The sequence below is a fragment of the Sciurus vulgaris genome, assembly GCF_902686455.1.
Source record: "Sciurus vulgaris genome assembly, chromosome: 6".
In the NCBI taxonomy this organism is placed as follows: domain Eukaryota; kingdom Metazoa; phylum Chordata; class Mammalia; order Rodentia; family Sciuridae; genus Sciurus; species Sciurus vulgaris.
Genome location: NC_136466.1, coordinates 70247040 through 70266135, shown reverse-complemented (window position 1 = coordinate 70266135; position 19096 = coordinate 70247040). Strand labels below are relative to the sequence as shown.

The following is a 19096-nucleotide window of genomic DNA, read 5'->3' as shown; positions in this document are numbered from 1 at the left end:
ATTCAACTCCTGGTACCCAATAAGTAAATACATATATAAACTCCCTCATGGCAACCCCCCTTTAAAACACCTAAGCAGCTTCCCAGAGCTCTGAGGATGAGACTAAAATCTTTAGTGTTTACTCTGCTACCCTGGTCTGACACCTCTGTGGTAATCACACTGACTCTTAGTCCTTTGATCTCACCAAGCTCCTCAGAGGCTTAGGAAGGGTTACTCTCTCTGCCTGGAAAGTTCTCTCTCACAACAGAACACCTCTCCTAAGGTGAGTTATTTTTACCCTTTAACTTTTTAACTTTGAAATGTCTCAAACCTGTCAAAAAGTTGAAAGAATGATATGATGAACATCTTTACTTTTTACCTGGATTAATCCATCGTTAAAATTTTGCACTTTTATGTTTCTACATGCACACACACACATGCATTATTTTTTCTGAACTACATGAAAGTTGCAGGCATCATATCATTTGATACTTCAGTATATATTTCCTAGAGCTCCTATATAGCCACAAAGAAATTATCACATTTGAGGAATTTAACATTAATGCAATAATAAATACACAGTCTACTAGCAGATTTTCATAAATGCTTCCAATATGTCCTTTTAATCTTTTTTTTTTTTTTTTTCCTTTAAACTGCAGGATTCAGTCAAGGAGCATGAATTGCATTTGTTTGCCATGTCCTTCTCCTTTAATCTAGAATAACCTCACTCCTCCTCCTCCTCTTCCTCCTTCTTCTTTTGGCAGTACTGGGGATTGAACCCAGGGGCATTTTGTCAATGAGCTACATCCCCACCTCCCCACTTTTTCCCTAAATTTGAGATGGAGTCTTGCTAGTTGCTTAGATTGGCCTTGCATTTATGATTGCCCCGCCTCAGCAGGATTACATGGGTTTTTTTTTTTTTTTTTTTAAATCTAGCCAGTTGTCGTTTAAAATGCTCCACAATCTGGATTTGCTGGTTGTTTTTCTCCTGATCAGATTCAGGTTAAGCAGTCTTGGTAGGGTATTTGTGGGTGATGTTCTGCCCCTTACAGCATCACACTGTGCATCTTTGATGTCAGTTTGTCCCATTATCAGTGATGCTAAGTTTGTCCACTTGGTGAAAGCAGTGTCCCCAGATCTCTCCATTATGAAGATATTTTTATAGTCATCTATTTTTATGTTCTGAGATGGTCCCAGACTAACTTTGAACTCCTGGGCTTGAACCAGCCTCCTGTCCCAGATTGCCGAGTAGCTGGGACTACAGGAGTATACCACTGCACTCGGCTTTATAAAGATATTTTCAAATATTTGTGATTAATAAGTAATCTGTGCCTGATACTTTGAGATGAGCAGCAACCCTTTACCCCATTTTAATATTTTAGTTTTCCCTGATGATCCTTGCCTGAACCTGTTTTTGTATCACCAATTACCAACTGATGCTTTTTAATCATTCCTTCTACAAGTCACCTGGATAATTTGTTCAGATTTAAGTTTGGTATCTTTTCTTTAGAAAGCCTAAAATAACTGAGTTGCCTCACCCTGACTAGGTCAGGATTCTCCTTATATATTCTGGTATCCCCTTGCTCTTTGCCTCCATTGCACCTACCATGATTACAATTAAATTATTGTTTAATCATTTAATATCAACCTCTCAGTGTGTACCATGAGCACCATAAAGAGGTTCTATTTCTTTCATGTTCATACCTACCACCCCACCACCTAGCTCAGTGTCTGGAACATTGTTAGTAGTTGTTGAATAAATACTTGTTGAGTAAGTGGGCACAGAATTCAACTCTTCCCACTCTTGGAAGGGAGGAATGAGATTCCTGCTTTGCCCTCCACCCTAACCTTATGTTTTTGTTGTGATTGCGCAGAGCTGACACACAGCAGCTGTGTGCTCTGTTCTGAGTCTTAGACTGAGTTCACCTACTCGGGGATGGGGAATTCCAGGTCGGGGCAAACCATAAGCAGAGACAGAACTTGCAAACATTGTAAAGTTCTTGGTGGTGCTCACCCATCATGAGCATCAAAACACACCCACACAACCCCTACATCCATATCCACACATTTACTCTCATGCCTTTAAGGCCTGCCCTGCAGCCCTTCCCTTTGTGCCCAAACCTTTTACCTCATAGGAACATAACCCTATGAGGTCCCCTGACCTCTTCCCACTGATTCAGGCAACAACTATTTATTGAAGAGCTTCTTTGTGTCAGATGGGGCCAATGGGCACACTGCATGTGTATGCCAAGGCTGCTCCTCTATTCCCTTATCCCCAAAAATTGAAATAATTTGATCCTTGAAAGTAATTTTTTAAAAAAGGGATGGAAATTGTCATTGTGGGAAAAATCCAAGTTGAGTTGGTATTCCTTAGGGTTCTTTTATAGTTAATACTTTTAAAAATTATGGATCACTTCATGTTTTTTTAATTCTCAGTGCCTCCAAGAGTCCTAACTAGGTTCAAATGCCAGGTTTCATATTATATGTTTCACTAAGAAGCAGGCAGAGTTCCCACCTTGCTGAGGTCACTGTGGCAGAGTGACAGGGTGACTGTGCTACCTCAGAGCAGGCATCTGGCCCAGCCAGGGTGGATTTAGAGATTCCCCTCAGATACATATCATTCATGTTAACGTGGCAAAGGCTATGAGCTGGCATTCTAGGAATTAGCATCTGCCCATGGATTTGCAGCAAGAGGGAACCTGAGAAACAGGGAAGTTCCAAAGAAATGGCTTGATGATAGAGAGCGAGAGAATAGAGCAGGAGGTGGGTGTTCTTGTGAAACAGAAGAGACAAGTTCTTATATGCCCTTGGATTTTATTCTGAGGGCTCAGGAAGTCATTGAAGTTGTCATATTTGAGTTTTTGAAATGTCTTTCTGCTCCAGTCTCTTGGGGCTTCCTGTATCTCCCCCTAGTTTTTCTGGGATTCCCTTTCTGTAACTCTGGGACATTCTCTCCCATTTCCCTCTTTCTCTGTCCTCCCAAGAGGGTCTGGTGTTCCCTGCTCTGATAGTAAACAATTTCCTCTCATGAAGGATGAGGGGATGTAGTTTATTAATTACATCTGTGACAGTGGGTACGCTGGTTTAGGGGACTGACTTGTGGGGATCTGGCTTCTGAAGGACTGTATGAGCACTTCCTACCTCACTCAAAGGAGCAGGTGGTCTTGGGTCTGGGTTGGGATAGGGCACTACATTTGGGAACCCTGGGAACAGGTCATGGGGCATGAGTGGGGCAGGTCAGGGACACTGCTCACCATCCCACTTTCTCCCCAGCTCCCAAAATGGTGATGAAACTGGCACCTGGCCCAACAACCAATTTGACACAGAGATGCTGCAAGCCATGATCTTGGCCTCCGCCAGTGGTAAGTGGTGCCAGTGTGTATGGTGGGATGGGAGATGTGGGGCTTGGGGTGACTCCCACAGCCACCATGGACGCAGACTGGATATCGTCTGCTATGGTTTCTCTAGGCCTTGCAGCTGGTCAGACAGCATCCATGATTCCAGGCTAAAGAACAGCAGAGGGATTGGGGTCCTGGGGGACCTGGAGCAGAGTAAACAATTAATAACAATCCATTGAGGAGATGTGGGTCTGGATGGGGACAGCCTAGGTCAGATCCTAGCTCTGCCACATACCATCCTTGTGACTTTGGCAGTTTACTTGATCTGTCTAAATCTGTTTCCTCAGCCAAGAAAATTGGGACAGTGATCCCAAAGGGTTTTTGTGAGAATGAAAGCATAGAGAACTGGACCTGGCACATGCAAACCTTCAGTCAGTGACAGTGGATGTGGATATTCCCAGCAGAGAGAAAAAAGACTCCCTTTTCCTTGCCGTTCCCACCTCTAGACCAGGACTTTGGATTTCCCACAAGGCTAACAAAGAGCTTCACATGTAATGGAGACTCAGTCAGTGGTGGTTGTCCCTGAAGAGCCACAAAGGTCCTGAGCAAGGGAAGTAGAATAATATCATTAGTTTGTAAGAGCACAGACTTTGGAAGCAGGTTGGTTTGGATTCAAACCCTGGTGCCACCATGTAGCTGTGAGTCCTTAGGTAAGTTATTAAATCTTCCTGGGCCTTAGTTTCACTTACTGTGAAATGGGCAAAATATTAATAAGCCTCATTGTGATGTTGTGAAGGTCAAATGTAAGGCCCTCAGCACCGGATCGGCAGAGAGTCCTTACAATACATAGTGGTTATCATTGATTAAACATTATCTTTAGTGACCTATTATAGGGAAAAAAGGCAGAATTAGAAGAATGCCTGTTATTAAAGACCAGCTTCTGTAGCAGCAATTGTGGGCCTTAAGGCACTGGTCATATGTTGTGAACTGAGAGTCCTGCCTTCCAGCACATCTGGAGGACAGATGGGCAGAGAACCAGGAGAAATCACAATATCCCTGCCATGGTCCAGGGCACATACTAAACTTAAAGTGCCTCATGTCAATTAATCTTCTCAACAGTCCTTCAAGGCAGACCTGATTATTTATATTCAACAGAGGAAGGGTGTGAGATATCGCTCCCCCCGCCCCACCCCCCAGGCCTCCAGTTTTGAGCTGCACAGTTATGATCACAGCTACAATTCTACCCAAGCTCTGCTCCCAAGCTCACGCGCTTTCTATGACAGTGACTTTTCTGCCTTTAGGTTCAGCCTCAGTTTCCCTTTTAGCTGGCTATGTCTAGAGGCCAAACTCCTCCTAATGCCTTGCATTATCCTCCCAGATTAGAATTGTAAAATATAAGATGCCCAGTTAAGTTTGAATTTTAGATGAACAAGTGCTATTTTAGCATAAGTAGATCTCAAATGTGGCATGAGATGGACTACTAAAAAAATTACTCACTGTTTATCTGAAATCCAAATATAACTGGACACCCTGTATTGTTATCTGGCAGCCCTACCCTACATGTCTGTGAGGTTAAGTGGGACCAGATCAGTGGCTGATGAAAGGACAAGGAAGGAAGAGGTGGTGGGGGCTGCCAGCCCCCAGGGGTCGAGCTGTCCCAGGTCTGGTGGGCTGTAATCCCAGAGAGGCCAGCTGCTGAGTATGAAAGAGGCAGGCAGCTCTGGGGAGATGCCAAGTCCAGCCCCTGAGGGAAGTAAATTGGTCTATTTAGCTGTTGAGGCCTTGAGCCCTAAGGCCAGAAAGTTGGTTTTTTAGCCTAAATCCAGATGTTAAAAACAGAAATGGAACAGTATTTATGGCCCAAAACCCTCCCAGAAGTTCTCCCTGGAGCAGGGCCACAGCAGCACACGATCCCCTGTCAGGACTCCACCCCTCCAAGCCACACAGGGCGTGACCCAAGGCTGCTCCTGGGCCCTGAGGAACGGACTCTAGGGTGGAGGTGGCAGGGTCAAGCCCTGCTCACTTTCACACTCACTTCTTAGGCCAGAACCAGAGAGGTTCTTGGAGCCCAGCCCAGCCTGGCCTGTGGGGCTGCTGAGGGCGGTGAGAGAGAGAGAGAGAGAGAGAGAGAGAGAGAGAGAGAGGGACAGAGAGAGAGAGAGAGAGAGGGAGAGAGAGAGAGAGAGAGGGACAGAGAGAGAGATAGGGGGACTCTTGGGAGGCCTTTTAAATAAACACTTGAGGGAAGTGTGCTCCAAAGGAGGCTGCGGTTTGCAGCTTCACCAGCTCAGGTCCAGCTTCATCAAGCTTCCTTGGCTACTGCAGAGTCTTTGCCTAAGCCCTGGACTGGGCTGGTAAGACCTTGGGGACCAAGCAGTGATGAGGCTGGCACAGGAGAGAAGCCAGCATCACCCCAGCTCCTCAGGCCAAAAGATGTTGCAGCTTTTCTAAGTCTTTGTCTTCTCAGAGGAAGAGAAAATCTTGGTCCTTGCCCACTGTGGCTCTTGGAAGCAGGGGAAGAATGTAGAGAGGGTTTTGGAGCATTGATTATATAGAAGGTGAAAACTGGCAATGCAGCTTCTTCCCCTCAGATTTATAGATGAGGAAATAGGCCCGAGTGATTTAGGCCTGAGCCAAGATCACACAGCTCCCCACTGGCAGAGCTGACCAGAGAGAACTCCAGTGTCGGCCGTCTCATACAGCTGGACTCCCCATCCTCTCCCCACAAGGTGGGCAGGAGCTTGCTTTGTCATTTTCCATATTCTGGATACCCCTCAGAGTGATTCTTTTTCTGTTCTGCTTGTTATTCCTGTTTCTCTGAATTTCTTCCTCTCTTTCTTCTGTGGCACAGTGCAAATGAAACTCTCTCTTTCTCTCTCTCTCTGTCACACACACACACACACACCTCTTTGCTGTCCCCTTCCTTCTGTTCCTAAATCACTCTGGAATTTAGGCTCTTTGAAGCCGGATCTGGGCCCTTCCCCACTTCCATTCCCAGGCTGGAGGAGGTTGGAAGTGGCTGGAGGCTGGCGGCTGGAGGGGAGGGGGCAGGCCTTTGGGGCCTCAGCTCCCTCCTGGAGTTAATTAGGGAAAACAGGGAAATGTCAGCTGAATGAAAGGGCTGGGGAGGAGGCCCTGTGGGGAAGGAGGGAAGGAAGTGGGCAGCTGCTCTTTCCCACCCAACCTTGTCCCTGCCCCCAGAAGGCTCTCAGCTCCAGGGATTTGGGACTTGAAATAGAAGCTGCAGAAACTGAGTCCTAGGCCTGGAGGAGCAAAAAAATCCGAGGCTCATCTCTGTTCTTCCTTTTCCTACTCCTGCCCCCTCTCCCCGGCACTGAAAATATTTCCTGTCTATTGCTCAATCCCTGGTTGGTATCTGAGGATTACTCAGCCTCTCCAGCTTTAGTCACTCTCTCTGGGCTTCCAGGGTTGAGGGTGGGGGCAGAGGGAGGCTGGGAGGCAAGCTCTTCTGCCAGCTGGGCTGGGGCTGGGCAGGGCACTACTGGGGCTTTAACTCTTTCTCTGCCACAGAGGATTGTCCAGCAGTGAGCCCAAAGAGTAAAACTCCTGTTTCCCTCCAGCACCCCCGACCCCAGAGAGAATACAGTATAGATGGGTGACACACTGGATGATGATGATGATGACAGTTGCAACGATGGTGATGACAACAGCATTGACTAACATTTTTTATGCATTTATCCTGGGCACTGGATGAAGTGCTATCTCATTTAATCCTCATAAAAACCCTATGATAGGTATTAATGTGCTTTAGTCTTAAAGTACATACAAGTCACTGGAGCTCTTGTTACCATGCAGAGTCTGAGATGCGGAGCTAGGGAGAGAATGTGTACTTCTTTGGACACCAGTTTCTCCCGTGCAGCAAACTGTTGGGCTGGCTGCACTTTCAGATGTCACCTGGCTTAGATGTTCTGAGCCTTTATCTTCACTGTAAAGATGATTCCCCCAAATCATCATCTTCTCAGCCTCCAGTGATTCCCTATATCCTCCCCACCTCCTCTGTCCTCCAAGTTGGTGGCAGTGGTGGAGGAAGTAGCTGTATCCTCCAGCATATGCTTAGATATGCTTAGATACACATAGACCCAAGTCCCACTGTCTGGTATTGGGCTTCTCTCAACCTTAGTTCAACCCTCATCTGGAAAATGAGGATAATCCCATATATCTCATTGGGTGTTGGGTTGAGGTTGCATATGAAACATCAAAGTGCTTGACACAGAGCAGGCCGTCAAATGTTTCCAAGACATGATGTTTGGAAGAGCACATCCCCCTTATAACAGAACTTCTGATTCACTACTGTGCACCAGGCATGGTGGAGAGGGAAAGGATTATATGCCAACCATGTTCTAACATAGAAGCTAGAGGTTCCCTTGAGAAAGGCTAGCTAGGGCAAGGATTTGGGAGCAAATCCATTCCCTAAGCCCTAAGGGGAATACTATCTAGCATATTCTGAGCGCTTGTCAGGCACCAGGCATAATTCTAGGTACTTATATATATATTTTCTAGTTTTAGCTTTCATTCAAACCAGGATAGGTGGATACTATTACTACCCCCATTTTGCAGATCAGAAAATTGAGGCAACACAGGGAACTTAGGTCAACTCGTTCAGGACCACAATAAGAAAAATAACCAGTAATTAAAACTTTCTCACTCTTAACCTCTACCTCAACTCCTTGTGGATAGAGACTACCTTGGTGTATTCCCAGTGCTCAGAGGGCTCAGCTCCAAGGTGTTTTGTAGGCATTGTTCATTGTTCATTCCACTGCTTGTGCAATGGGAGTCACTGCCCTCCATCTGAAGATCTGATCTTTCTCTCTCTGCAGAAGCTGCTGATGGGAGCTCCACCCTGGGAGGAGGCGCTGGTACCATGGGCTTGAGTGCCCGCTACGGACCCCAGTTCACCCTACAGCACGTTCCCGACTACCGCCAGAACGTCTACATCCCTGGCAGCAATGCCACACTAACCAATGCACCTGGCAAGCGGGATGGCAAGGCCCCAGCTGGTGGCAATGGAAACAAGAAGAAGTCTGGCAAGAAGGAGAAGAAGTAATGTGGAGGCCAAGCCTAGAGTCACAGGGCAGCCTCCTTCCCCAGCCAACCCAGCTTCTCCTTACCTGTACCCAGATCTCAGAATTTCAGGGCTCATCCCCAGGATACTGGTAGGGGCTAAGGCCATGCTCCCCTTGGGAAACAGAAACAAGTGCCCAGTTAATACCCCCTCTCTCTGCCCCCAAGGGGTTGAATATGCAAAGGGAGTTCTGCTGGGAACCCCCATTTAATCATCTGCTGTACCCATGGGGTAATGGGGTTAGTGTAGACACCAAGAACCATTTGTCACACACCCTTTTGTTACAGCTGGACTCCTCCATCTTACAAATCAGGCCCATCCACCCCCTGCCTCCCTCCACCCCACCTCATCCCGCTCTTCAACATTCCTCTCTTGAGTAAGGTGGTTGGGGTGTGGAGGTACCACATGATCTAAAAAGGGTCGTAGTTCTGAAGAGTTGGGAAGGCATCATGACTTCTTGGTCTCTCCTTCAGTTCTCAATCTTCCCCCAAAGCATGGTTTTGTGTGAGTCCTTTCACCTCTCTAGATCCCAAGACCAATGCTCAAATTTTGGGGGGCACCGTACTGTCACCATCCCTGTGGTACTGACGATGCTTGCCAGATTTAGGGAAGGCATTTTGCTACCAAGCCTCTTCCCAAGCGCTCTGGGGACCAGTCTTTTGTTTTGTTTTTCATTGTTTGATGTTCCCACTGCATGCTGTGATTTTTCCTACCCCTCCTCAAACAAGAGACTCCATTGCATGTTCTGAGACAGTGGGGGGGTGGTAAGCTAAAGAAGGGAAGTTTGTGAATATGGATGGGGAGGGGATGGACAAAGCTTGGTCCATCCATTTACAGAGTCTTAAAAGGAGGCTCTGTATGTCCCCAGGGTACTGGCCACATCTCCAAATTGCAGCCATAAACCAAGCACCAGGCTGGACCCTCATGCCCCCACACATAGGGTTCAGCCCAGGCATCCAGCTTTGAGCTGAGCTACCAGGACCAATGAATTTAAAGTTCAGGAAAGCTCTGATTGGGTTTAGGAGTAGGTCCCCTGGAGAGGTCTTAGGGGCCTCTGTGGGTGCTGGGTACTCCAGAGGAGCCACTGTAGGAATAGCCAGTGGAACCCCAGCAGGAAGGGATGCCCAGCAAGGCCATTCTTAGTCCCTGGGTTAGGAGGCAAGGAGCTACAGCAGAAACCAAGTGGACAGAGTTTCAGCCAACCACGGGGGTTTTCTACAGGGTCCCCTGTGCTCTTCAAACCTAGGCCCTTCACCTTGCCAGGTGCCATTTCTCTGTGAAGGCCACTGCCCAGGCCCTCAGCCCGCTCCCTAGTGGCCAGAGCCTGGTTTAAGTCCCCCAGTGCCTCCTTGAGCAAAGACCTTCCTCTGCCCACCCACTTCTGCCCTGCAGTCCCGGTTCATCCAGTGAGGCTGCAAGAGAACCCCACCCCAGCCCTTAAAAGTAGTGTAGAGCCCCCTCCCTCGGCTGGTGTAGAATAGCCAATAGTGTATGTAGTGCGGTGTGCTTTTACGTGATGGCGAGTGGGCAGCGGGCGGCGGGCTGCGCGCAGCCGGCTGTCCTTGAAGCTGCCTGCGGCGGCCCGTGCTGTGTTTTGTGCTGTGTCCACGCGCTGCGGCGACCCCCTCCCCGGTACTGATTCCTCCTATAAGCGCTTCTCTTCGCATAGTCATGTAGCTTCCACCCGCCCTCTTCCTGTATCTCACGCAAGTTTTATACTCTAATATTTATATGGCTTTTTTTCTTCGAAAAATAATAAACAGGTTTCTTCTGAAAGATTGAACGTTTGTTTCAGAGATGGAGCTCCTGGCACTTGTGAAGTGATGAGCGGAGAGGTGTAAGCTGCAAGAATGGAATCGGGAGACGATTGTTTGCGTCTTATTTTTTTCAGAGGGTATAAATCTGTTTCTGAAGAGAGGGAGTGTGTGAGTGTGTGTGTGTGTGTGTGTGTGTGTGTGTGTGTTGCCTCCCGAGTCTGTGTGACTCCAATATGGCTGTGCATGCTTGCAATACCTTTGTGTCTGCCTGCGACCGACTGTAATTGTGCTGTAGATCCGTATCGCGTGGTGTGTGCTGGGCTTGTGGGTCCATCGTCGGGGTGGGGCGTTTGCGTGCGCGGTGTGCGTGTGCAGTTACGCTCGCGGCTGTCTCCGCCAGGTTCCAAGCGCCAGTCTCCAGGCAGAAGAGGAGAACCGGCGCGGGCAGGCGGGGGAGGGTTGGCGCGGGGCAGACAGCTCTGGGAGGGCGCAGGGGACGTTAGCTTGCTTCGTCCGCCCCTTCCCCGCCAAAATTAACTCTTTTTTTCCCGCTCCCTCTACCCCTGCTGCCTAGAGGCTTTGGGAACACCGCGGGAGTGGGAGGAAATGCGGGGGGAGGTTCTCCCCAAACCGCCTATAGTCTACGCTGCTTTCCCACCTGGAATTTGCCTTCCCGCTCACCTCTCAGTAGCAAAACCAAATTGGAGGACACATTCTTTTTTCGAGGGGGTCAAGGGGAATAAAAGGACGAGTTGGAAATGAGATGGCCCGCAAATCCAGCTTACCCTCCCTCTTTGCTCTGGGTGTTTCTCCTTTCACTTCCCTCTCCCACCCCCTCCCGCCTGCCTCCTCCCAGCACAGCGAATTCGGGGGTTGCCGCAGCCTCAGAAGCTGCAGGAAAGAGGGGGAGGGGGAACCCGGAGGGGCGTTAGGACAGAAACACAGACGCACTAGGGTTATCCGCAGGGTCAGCGAGTCCTGCCCAACCACGGATCCCGAGGATGCCGTCTCTGGGTTTCCTCCGGGCGGAAGGGGCGGCGGGTGGATTGGGGGTGGGCGGGAAGCACCAGTTCTGCCACCTCCTGGTCTGTTGTCATGGAAACCAAGTCTTCCAATGAAGCATCTGGGGGCAACTTTTTTTTGCGTGGGAGGAAGGGTGGTGTGCGCTGTTGTTGAAATAGAAGTGTTTTGTTTCTCGGAGTCAGGCTGCGGAGGGGCGGGGTGCCGGGCGCCTGGGTTCTATTCCAGGCACGGCAGCAGACGGGCAGAGCCCAAGAGCAGCTGTGGTTGGTCCCCTAATTGGCATGTGGGAATATACAGCTCTGAGCCAGAAACACGTGGCCTCTTGGGGAGAGGAAGGGAGAAGGCAGGCAGCCCACCTCCACACCTTGGCCACAGGCGGGAGGCAACACCCAGGCCTCCAGGCTATTTAAAAGGTTTTTATCTCTAGTTCAAGGGGCTGCCCATCCTGGTTTGTGGTCCTCGCCTGGCCCCTCCCAGTCTGTCCCAGGCCTGATTGTGGCTTGTAAGGTATCTTTGTGGCGGGTCACTGATGTGCTCCAGGAAGTATGGCTCTTGAGTGGCAAGTCATCTGGAGCTTGACCTCAGGCTTCCGACCTCTGCTGGGCAGGCTCCTGGCTTCCAGCCCACCCTGAGTCTCTCTACTCTGGAATGTGGTCACCAAAAGAGCAAGTGTTGGGAGTGGGAAAATGGAGTCAGATGATTTGCTCAGCACAAAGAGGCATAGGTCCTGCTGTGAAATTGTGTGACATCTGGGGACATGGGGAACTGGAAATGAGTTCAAGAAAGGGGGTCCAAGCCACACTGCAACAAGGTGAACAGCCAGGGAGCTTAAGTCACCTCTTTAAAAAAAACCCCACCCCACCTCCTTTATTAATGGAAAGTAAATGGCCCTAAGGTGAGCTCTGGCTGGGCAGAAACCACCACGTGTTAATCATCTCTAACCCTGTGCTCAAGCATACTACCTGGCACCCTTAGCTTTCTGAATGATTTGTCAGGTCAAACTGGGTTGTAGCACCGAAGAGTAGAGGAGCCTGGAGTGGACTGAAAAGAAAATAGCTTACAATTTTACAAAGGAGGCTGAAAGGCGGTGTTGTTTCAATGCTTTATTAACAGTTGGAAACAAACCCATCAAACTAGAGGTGATGACATCCCAGAAGCCCAAGGGGCAAGGGAAACAGGTTTGCATTTTGTACCCCTCCTTTATTTATTTATTTGTTTATTTATTTATTTATTTATTTTTTATTAAATGCATCTTAGCAAAAGTAGATTAAAAAAGAAAGTGTCAAAACACTAGATGTCAGCCAGCAAGAGGAAGAAGGTGACGCAGGGGAGCAACAGGACCCCTGCACCAGTCTTCCCTGAAATAGCCCAGAAGAGCTGCCTTTGCCCCTTTGGACACAAACTCTAGCAACCAAAACCCCCTTCCTGGCCTCAAGGCTCCTTCAGATCTCCTTAGTTCCCCCTTCCTATAACTGTAATTCTGGGCCAATCCCTAAACGTACCATTCTCTCTCCCTAGTTGGGATAGGCTCAAAGGGGCACAAGGAGGACAGAAGTGTCACCTAAGCCAGAAAATTTGAGCTTCCTGAGGTTGGGGTCACTAAACAGTTCAGTTTGCCCTCTGTTCAGAAGGGAGCAGGGGGTGTAAAGTGCAGGCAACCCTTGTGCCCACTTCCCAGTGTCCAGTTAGCATTTATACATCTGGCTTGATAATCTATTAAATTTATAAAAACTGTGGCCTCAGAGCTCCTGTTATTCTTGGGCCTGGCCCAGCCCAACCAGTGAAGCAGCTCCTTCTGCTCCAGAAGTAATGCAGAGTGGTGGTGGTGGTGCTCTACCTTAATCTCAAGGTCCAGAAGGCTTGAGGACTGAGGCCAAGGTCCAGGGGCATGTTCAGGATTGTGGCCTGTAAGGAAAAGCCCTAGAACTCTGAACCTACCATCAAAACCTATTACATTATGGAGAGGAAAGGGGAAAGGAAGTTATTTTTCTTAAAAAAATTTTTTTTCGTACAAAAATAGATCCTTTGCAAAACAATTTCTCAGCCAGGAGGCTCCACCTCCCATTTCCTTGGAGATAAGAGGGTGAGGTGTTGGGATGGTCACACTATAGCCCATACTCCAAATGAGATGCACCAAAGCTCTGCAGAAGGAATGAGGGGGGACCCTGGCTCAGTAGCCTGGAGGCTGGTATAAAGGGTCCAGGAAGGCAAAGGCAAAAGGGCATGGCAATGGGCTGGGGATGGACCCACTACTGTTACTGTGCCACAGCTACCTATCCACAGGCTCAGACCTAGGCTGCAGTGGAACAAGTAGAGTGGTACAGATCCTTTTTATTTTGAGAAGTCTTTTCCAGCAAGGTGGGGTTAGGGTGGGATTTGCTCTGGCTTTCTCAGAAGCAGCTCCCAATGCCACAGCACTAGTAATAAATAACAACAGCTAGGAAGGGAAGAGCAGAGGTGACAGTAATAAAAGGAAGGATCTAGCCCAAAGGTTCATAAGCTCCATGCTATTCTCAGGGCCAGAGAAACCACAAAAGAAAAGCACAAATTCAGCAAGTTTGACCCACTAGAAGGTTGGGCTGAGAAAGCAGGCGGGGCTTTGTCTAAGACAAGCCCCTCTGAGTAACAGAGGAAACAGGGTTAAGGCAGCAAACATGTCCCCTGCTTTGGTAATACAACAGCCAGGGCTGGCTGAGTTGGTCTCAGGCCTTTCCCACATGACCCTTTCCTCCAGTCTCCAGGCAGTTGAAGATGTATGTGATGTTCTGAGAGCAGCAGGCCAGAGAAAGATGGGTCAGGGTAGTGGAAGTGGTTGCCCCAGAGGAATATCCCCTAGACCCTTTAGGCACATGCTGCAGGGCAGAACAATCCAGGCTCCATTTAGGAGCTGCCTGGTCCATGCCAGGGTCCCAGTTTAACTTGCACGGCCAACCAACTCCTTGGCTTCCTCAAGGATTGTGGGGACTCCTTCACTGTTCTTGGGCACCTTGACAGGAACAGCAGTCATGGCATCATCCTTGGTCAGCTCTGAAGCTAGCAGAGATGTGACTGCACACCCAGCCTTCCTGTTGGCTGCAAGAGAAGATATGAGAAATGCTGTCTATGGAAGGCCTCATTTCTAATCTTTTTCAAACTCTATTGCAGACATCCAGCCAAAAGCCATGCAAATATGGCTGCCTTTTCTGGTTCACAAAGGTCCTTACTTTGAAGGAGAGACAGAGATCCAGCCTGTGGGGTATATCTTTGGGAGCAAAGAATATAAAAGAGTATGGTATGACAGAAGAGCATACCCTGCCCTTGCTTACTTGTGATAACAGTACTAAGGCTTGAACAGGGCTAGAGAGAAGGAACTGGGTTTAACTGTTGGTGTGTCACACTTAGAGACAAAGTATTCAAAGTTTATTTTCTCATGAGAGGGTTGGAATTAAATAGGCTAAAGCTTAGTACAGAGTATTATTTTTTCTTCTTAGCAGACCACAGAAAGCTCCTAGGCCAAAATACATTACTGTCAGGTGCAGGAGGGCTGTTCCTACAGAAGGTAGCCTACTGAAGCCTGCTGGGGGACTCTTGCAAAAACCAGCAGCAGCCACTAACTGGCGTCACATGTACCCCATACTCCCATGTGTTTCTCCAATAACCAATGCCCAAATGCCTGGCTCTTTCCCTTCTCTTTAACGCCTTACAAGATAGGTAGAGAATGTGAGTGTGTATGTTGGTGGGGGAGGGATAAAAGGCACGTCAGAAAAGACAGAGCTGGGATGAAGGATGGCCAAGATAGGACCCCTATGAAGAAATCTCTGCCTAAAGGATTATGAAGTTCTGGCTGTCATCCTACACAGGAAGAGAAGAACTAATCAACTGATGTGTTTCTGTCAACTTTTAGGATCTGTACTCCTCGTCATGTTTTGCTTCTTCCCATGCTCTAGAAGCACATAGAGACTGCATGTACATAAAGACTAGCTTAAAGTGAAAGAAGCCAGATACAAAAGGCTATATATATCAGTCCATTCCTGTGAACTGTGTAGCACGGGCAAATGCAAGACAGAAAGAAGATTAGTGTTTGCCAAGGGCTAGGGAGGGGAGAATCAAAATAAAGAGATGATAAATATTTGAGATAGCTATTTACCCTGATTTGAACATTATACAGTATGTGTACATGTATCAAAACATCAAGATAACCCCTAAATAAATATAATTTTTCTGTATTAATAAAAAACAACTGTTAATGGGTATAGGATTTCTTTTGGAGATGATGAAAATGTTCTGGAATTAGCAGTGACAATTTTAAAATCTTGTGATTATATTAAAATCCAGTGAATTGTATACTTTAAAATGGTAAATTTCAGTTATGTGAATTATAGCTCAATTAAATTAAGGGAAAAAAGAAAACAAAATGACTTTTCTGGGGACCCAGGAAATTGGATTAGAGAAAGCAGTGCCTAAGCCTTGAAGAAGCAGGAGCAGCTGCAAAGGCCTAGTGCTTCTAAATGAGAGCTGCAGGACTGAACAGCTATGACCATGAGCAGGAACAGTCCAGAGGAGCCAAGGAACAAAATGCCTCCTCTGGAGCAGCAAAAAGCTTTAGGTAGGCAGAAGCCAAATGGGATCAGAGAGCCCAAGTCTTCATTGTGGTGAAGCCTGTCAGCCTTGTTGCACAGCCATGATCCAGAGAGGTTGTTCCTGCCTGCAGAGGCTCCCACAGGTCAGGCAGGGAGCACACAGCATGCCCATAGGTTACCAACTTATAGGTCACCTCCTCCTCCTCCTCCTCCTCCTCCTCCTCCCAGGAACACAAGGGGTCATCTACCAAGAGGAGAAAGAATAGTGAAGCCCCAAACTGATCACCATAGGGCTCAGCTTGTTACAGATCAGAGATGTGTGACCTAAACTCCAGGAGTTTTATCATGCCACTCACTTGAATTAGGAAATTACTGCGTTAACATCTGAAAGGTGAGTAAGAGGAGCCCACTTGATTCTGACTATGGCAATCTACCTGTGTACACTTCTTCTACCTTCCTTCTTAGTCTCTCCTTACCAGCAAAATCTTCCTCAGACAAGCTTAGTTTCCACTCTTTTCAGAAGGGTGATGCCCAGAAAGGTGATGGTTCTGAGATCACTTTATTGCTTCTCTGAATTCAATCTCTAGCAGTACTGCCACTGTGTGTGTTTCTCTCCAGTGTATGTCTAGTTTGTATGTTGAAGTAACTTCTGATTCTAGAACCTGGGAAAAAGAACATTAGATTTTGGGAACACTTGTCCTGGGCAGCACAGTCAGTGTTCCGATGTGGCAAGTCTGAAGCTGCTTCTTTATTTGTTTTTTTTCCTTTAAACTGAGAAGATACTTACACTGGGCACAGAGGTGCACATCTATAATCCATCCCAGTGGTTAGGGAGGTTGAGGCAGGAGAATTGTGAGTTCAAGGTCAGCCTCAGCAACTTAGCAAGGCCCTAAGCAACTCAGTGAGACCCTGTCTCTAAATAAAATATAAAAAAGGGCTAGGGATGTGGCTAATCTTCTGTGAACTCAGAGATTAAGTGCCCCTGGGTTCAATCTCCTGTACAAAAAAAAAGAAAAAAAAAAAAAAAAAAAAAAAAAAAGATATTTGAACCTAATCTAACAGTGTTCCAGGATTTTTCTAGATTCAGGGAATTTCTGATGCATTACAGATTTCATAAGAACGAGAATGGTGGATAGGGAGAAGAGCAAATTTTCCTTTTGAATTTTGAGGTACGCTAGAGATGGACATCATGTGACCTAAGGTTGGGGAAGGGAAAATTCTTGTTGACCCTGGCAACAGAATCAACAGAACTTAGGCATGCTGGTTTCTACTGCCACCATTATACTAAGTAGTTTGAATAGTCAAGAAAAACTACCTCTCCCCTTCTTTTCCGAACTTGAGTACCTGTTAAGACTACTAAACAGTAACCACAGAACCAGGTCACTATTTTGACTGGATGGGATCTGGCAGGATTATTAACTCATAAGAGAATGGTCTCACAGACTGTGGGGAAAAGGAATAATCTTAAGATACTTATCAAAGCTTTCTTAGGTATAGGATTCCTAGAAGTCAGGGGTGAGCTAGGATAAAAACATCAGGAAAATTAACCATATGGCCCTAGAAGTATAGCTGAATTAGAAAAATGCTAATGATTTGGAAAAAGACCTTTATAAAACACAGGCTCGAAACTTTAGTAAAGAGGAAGTGCTCTTGTTAATAAGCTTCCTTAGGGAAGAGGAAACTAGGACAGATGGAGCAATCATTACCATCCTACATAACTCATTATTGTCTAAAACTCTCCTAATTATATTTCCTGTCCTATTTTTACAAAAGATGGGAGAAAATTAGGGGTGGTATAGTAACACTCTTACCAACCTTCTCCAGGCAGGTGGTCGTCAGAAAAGCTCCTTAAAGAAATTTCATCATGTCCAGAACTCTCCTTGCTATACCATATGAAAGAGCATTTCCAGCCCATACAGAGTGGGGTCACTGTCATCTCCTGTCCATTCATGCAGGTTTAGTGGAAACAGCCCTGGACTTGGAATCACAAAACTGGGCTATGGATCTGGGTGAGCTCTATCATTAGATAGCCTGTATGTGTGGGCCCTAATTCCTTTCACCTATAAGCAGGTTACATACTAACCACCATGGGTCTTCAGCATTTTCTCAGCACTAATTGTCTATTGGTGTAGGGAAGCTGGGAAGTGGGAGAGGGAATGAAAGAGACAGAGAAATGAATTTCTTTCTCCCCTTGACTTACATCCCAGTGAGCAAATGGCCTGTGTATAAGAGGTTACAATTCAGTTGTGGAAATGATGTTGAGTCATTAAGACCACAAGCTGACTCAATCATGAGCCTAAAATAGTTGCTGTTAATACAATCACATGGATTCTTCCCCTTGACACTCAAGCCATTGTTCTCCCACACCCTGCAGATCATAGCAGTTTACATGTTGCTTTTAATGAATCAGTCCTACGATAGTAACTCTCCTCTTCCAACTCCTCAATGGGTTTTGTATTCTGGTCACTTCATCATGTCTCCAGAGACCGGAAGAATTCAACATTCCTTTAAATTCTAGGAAAAGGCTAAGTGTCTTTGAATAGGGGCAGCTGCCTCATTGGGAAAGGACTCTGATGTAGATATACTTGACAGTGTTTTTTTGTCTCTTAGCAATTTCACTCCTAGCATAAGTCTCCTATTCTCTCTTTCACTGGGAGATAGTACTTTGACAAATTCAGGTCCTCTGCTGAAATGTTAAGTTCTGACAAAATCCTGCTTCCTCTGCCTGTTGAATCCTGATTTCCCACTTGGAAAGAAGTGGAGACTGGGACCCACCCAGCAGAGGGAGTCACTGATGTCTGACTGCTTGTGTACAGGAAGCATCTGGGATTGTAGTATAGTTCCACAGGAAGATGTTTTAAAAGGGAATTCCCCAACAAAATCTGATAAAGACAGGCACTAAGATGAGAGGGTTGAGGAACACAGAGAAATAAGAAGCAAGGTACTTCTATTGGGCTTAATGCTTAATGTAAAGTCATATCACCTTACACAGTGGCAGGAAACAAAAATCTCTAAAGGCCACATACAAAAGTACTACCAGCTGTACTCTCTACCTTAATGCCTATTCATAAGACTAAATGTTCTAACCCAAAGAGTTCTAAGTCCTTCATACCCACTTTTCCTCCCACTTAGAGAGCCTTTACTCAGAGAATGCCATAAAATGGATAAGCTATAACTAATGACTTTTCTGCTTAGGGAAGGTTTTAAAGTCATACAGAAGAGCCCTCAAAAAAAGAATTTCCGTTTGAGTGTTCAAAGTCTGGGCAGAAATAGGCAGCTGGCTATCACATATAACTTGTAGTCATCTATGACATTTGGGCCAGGAAAATGAGTTTATGTGGGCTGGTATGTTCTGTA

General features: G+C 46.9%; 2 protein-coding genes across 2 annotated transcripts in view; one reads left to right on the top strand and one right to left on the bottom strand.

Annotated features, from left to right (window-relative positions):
• Positions 1-10176, top strand: part of LOC306664304 (protocadherin gamma-C4) — a 37878-nt gene extending 27702 nt beyond the window's left edge. The window contains exons 4-5 of the mRNA XM_079145138.1: positions 3253-3341; positions 8156-10176. Of these exons, the coding sequence (XP_079001264.1) occupies positions 3253-3341; positions 8156-8382 (316 nt within the window). The 3' untranslated portion in view covers positions 8383-10176. The remainder of the gene's footprint in view (positions 1-3252; positions 3342-8155) is intronic.
• Positions 10177-12268: 2092 nt separating this feature from the next.
• Positions 12269-19096, bottom strand: part of DIAPH1 (diaphanous related formin 1) — a 101454-nt gene continuing 94626 nt past the window's right edge. The window contains exon 27 of the mRNA XM_079144395.1: positions 12269-14252. Within this exon, the coding sequence (XP_079000521.1) occupies positions 14095-14252 (158 nt within the window). The 3' untranslated portion in view covers positions 12269-14094. The remainder of the gene's footprint in view (positions 14253-19096) is intronic.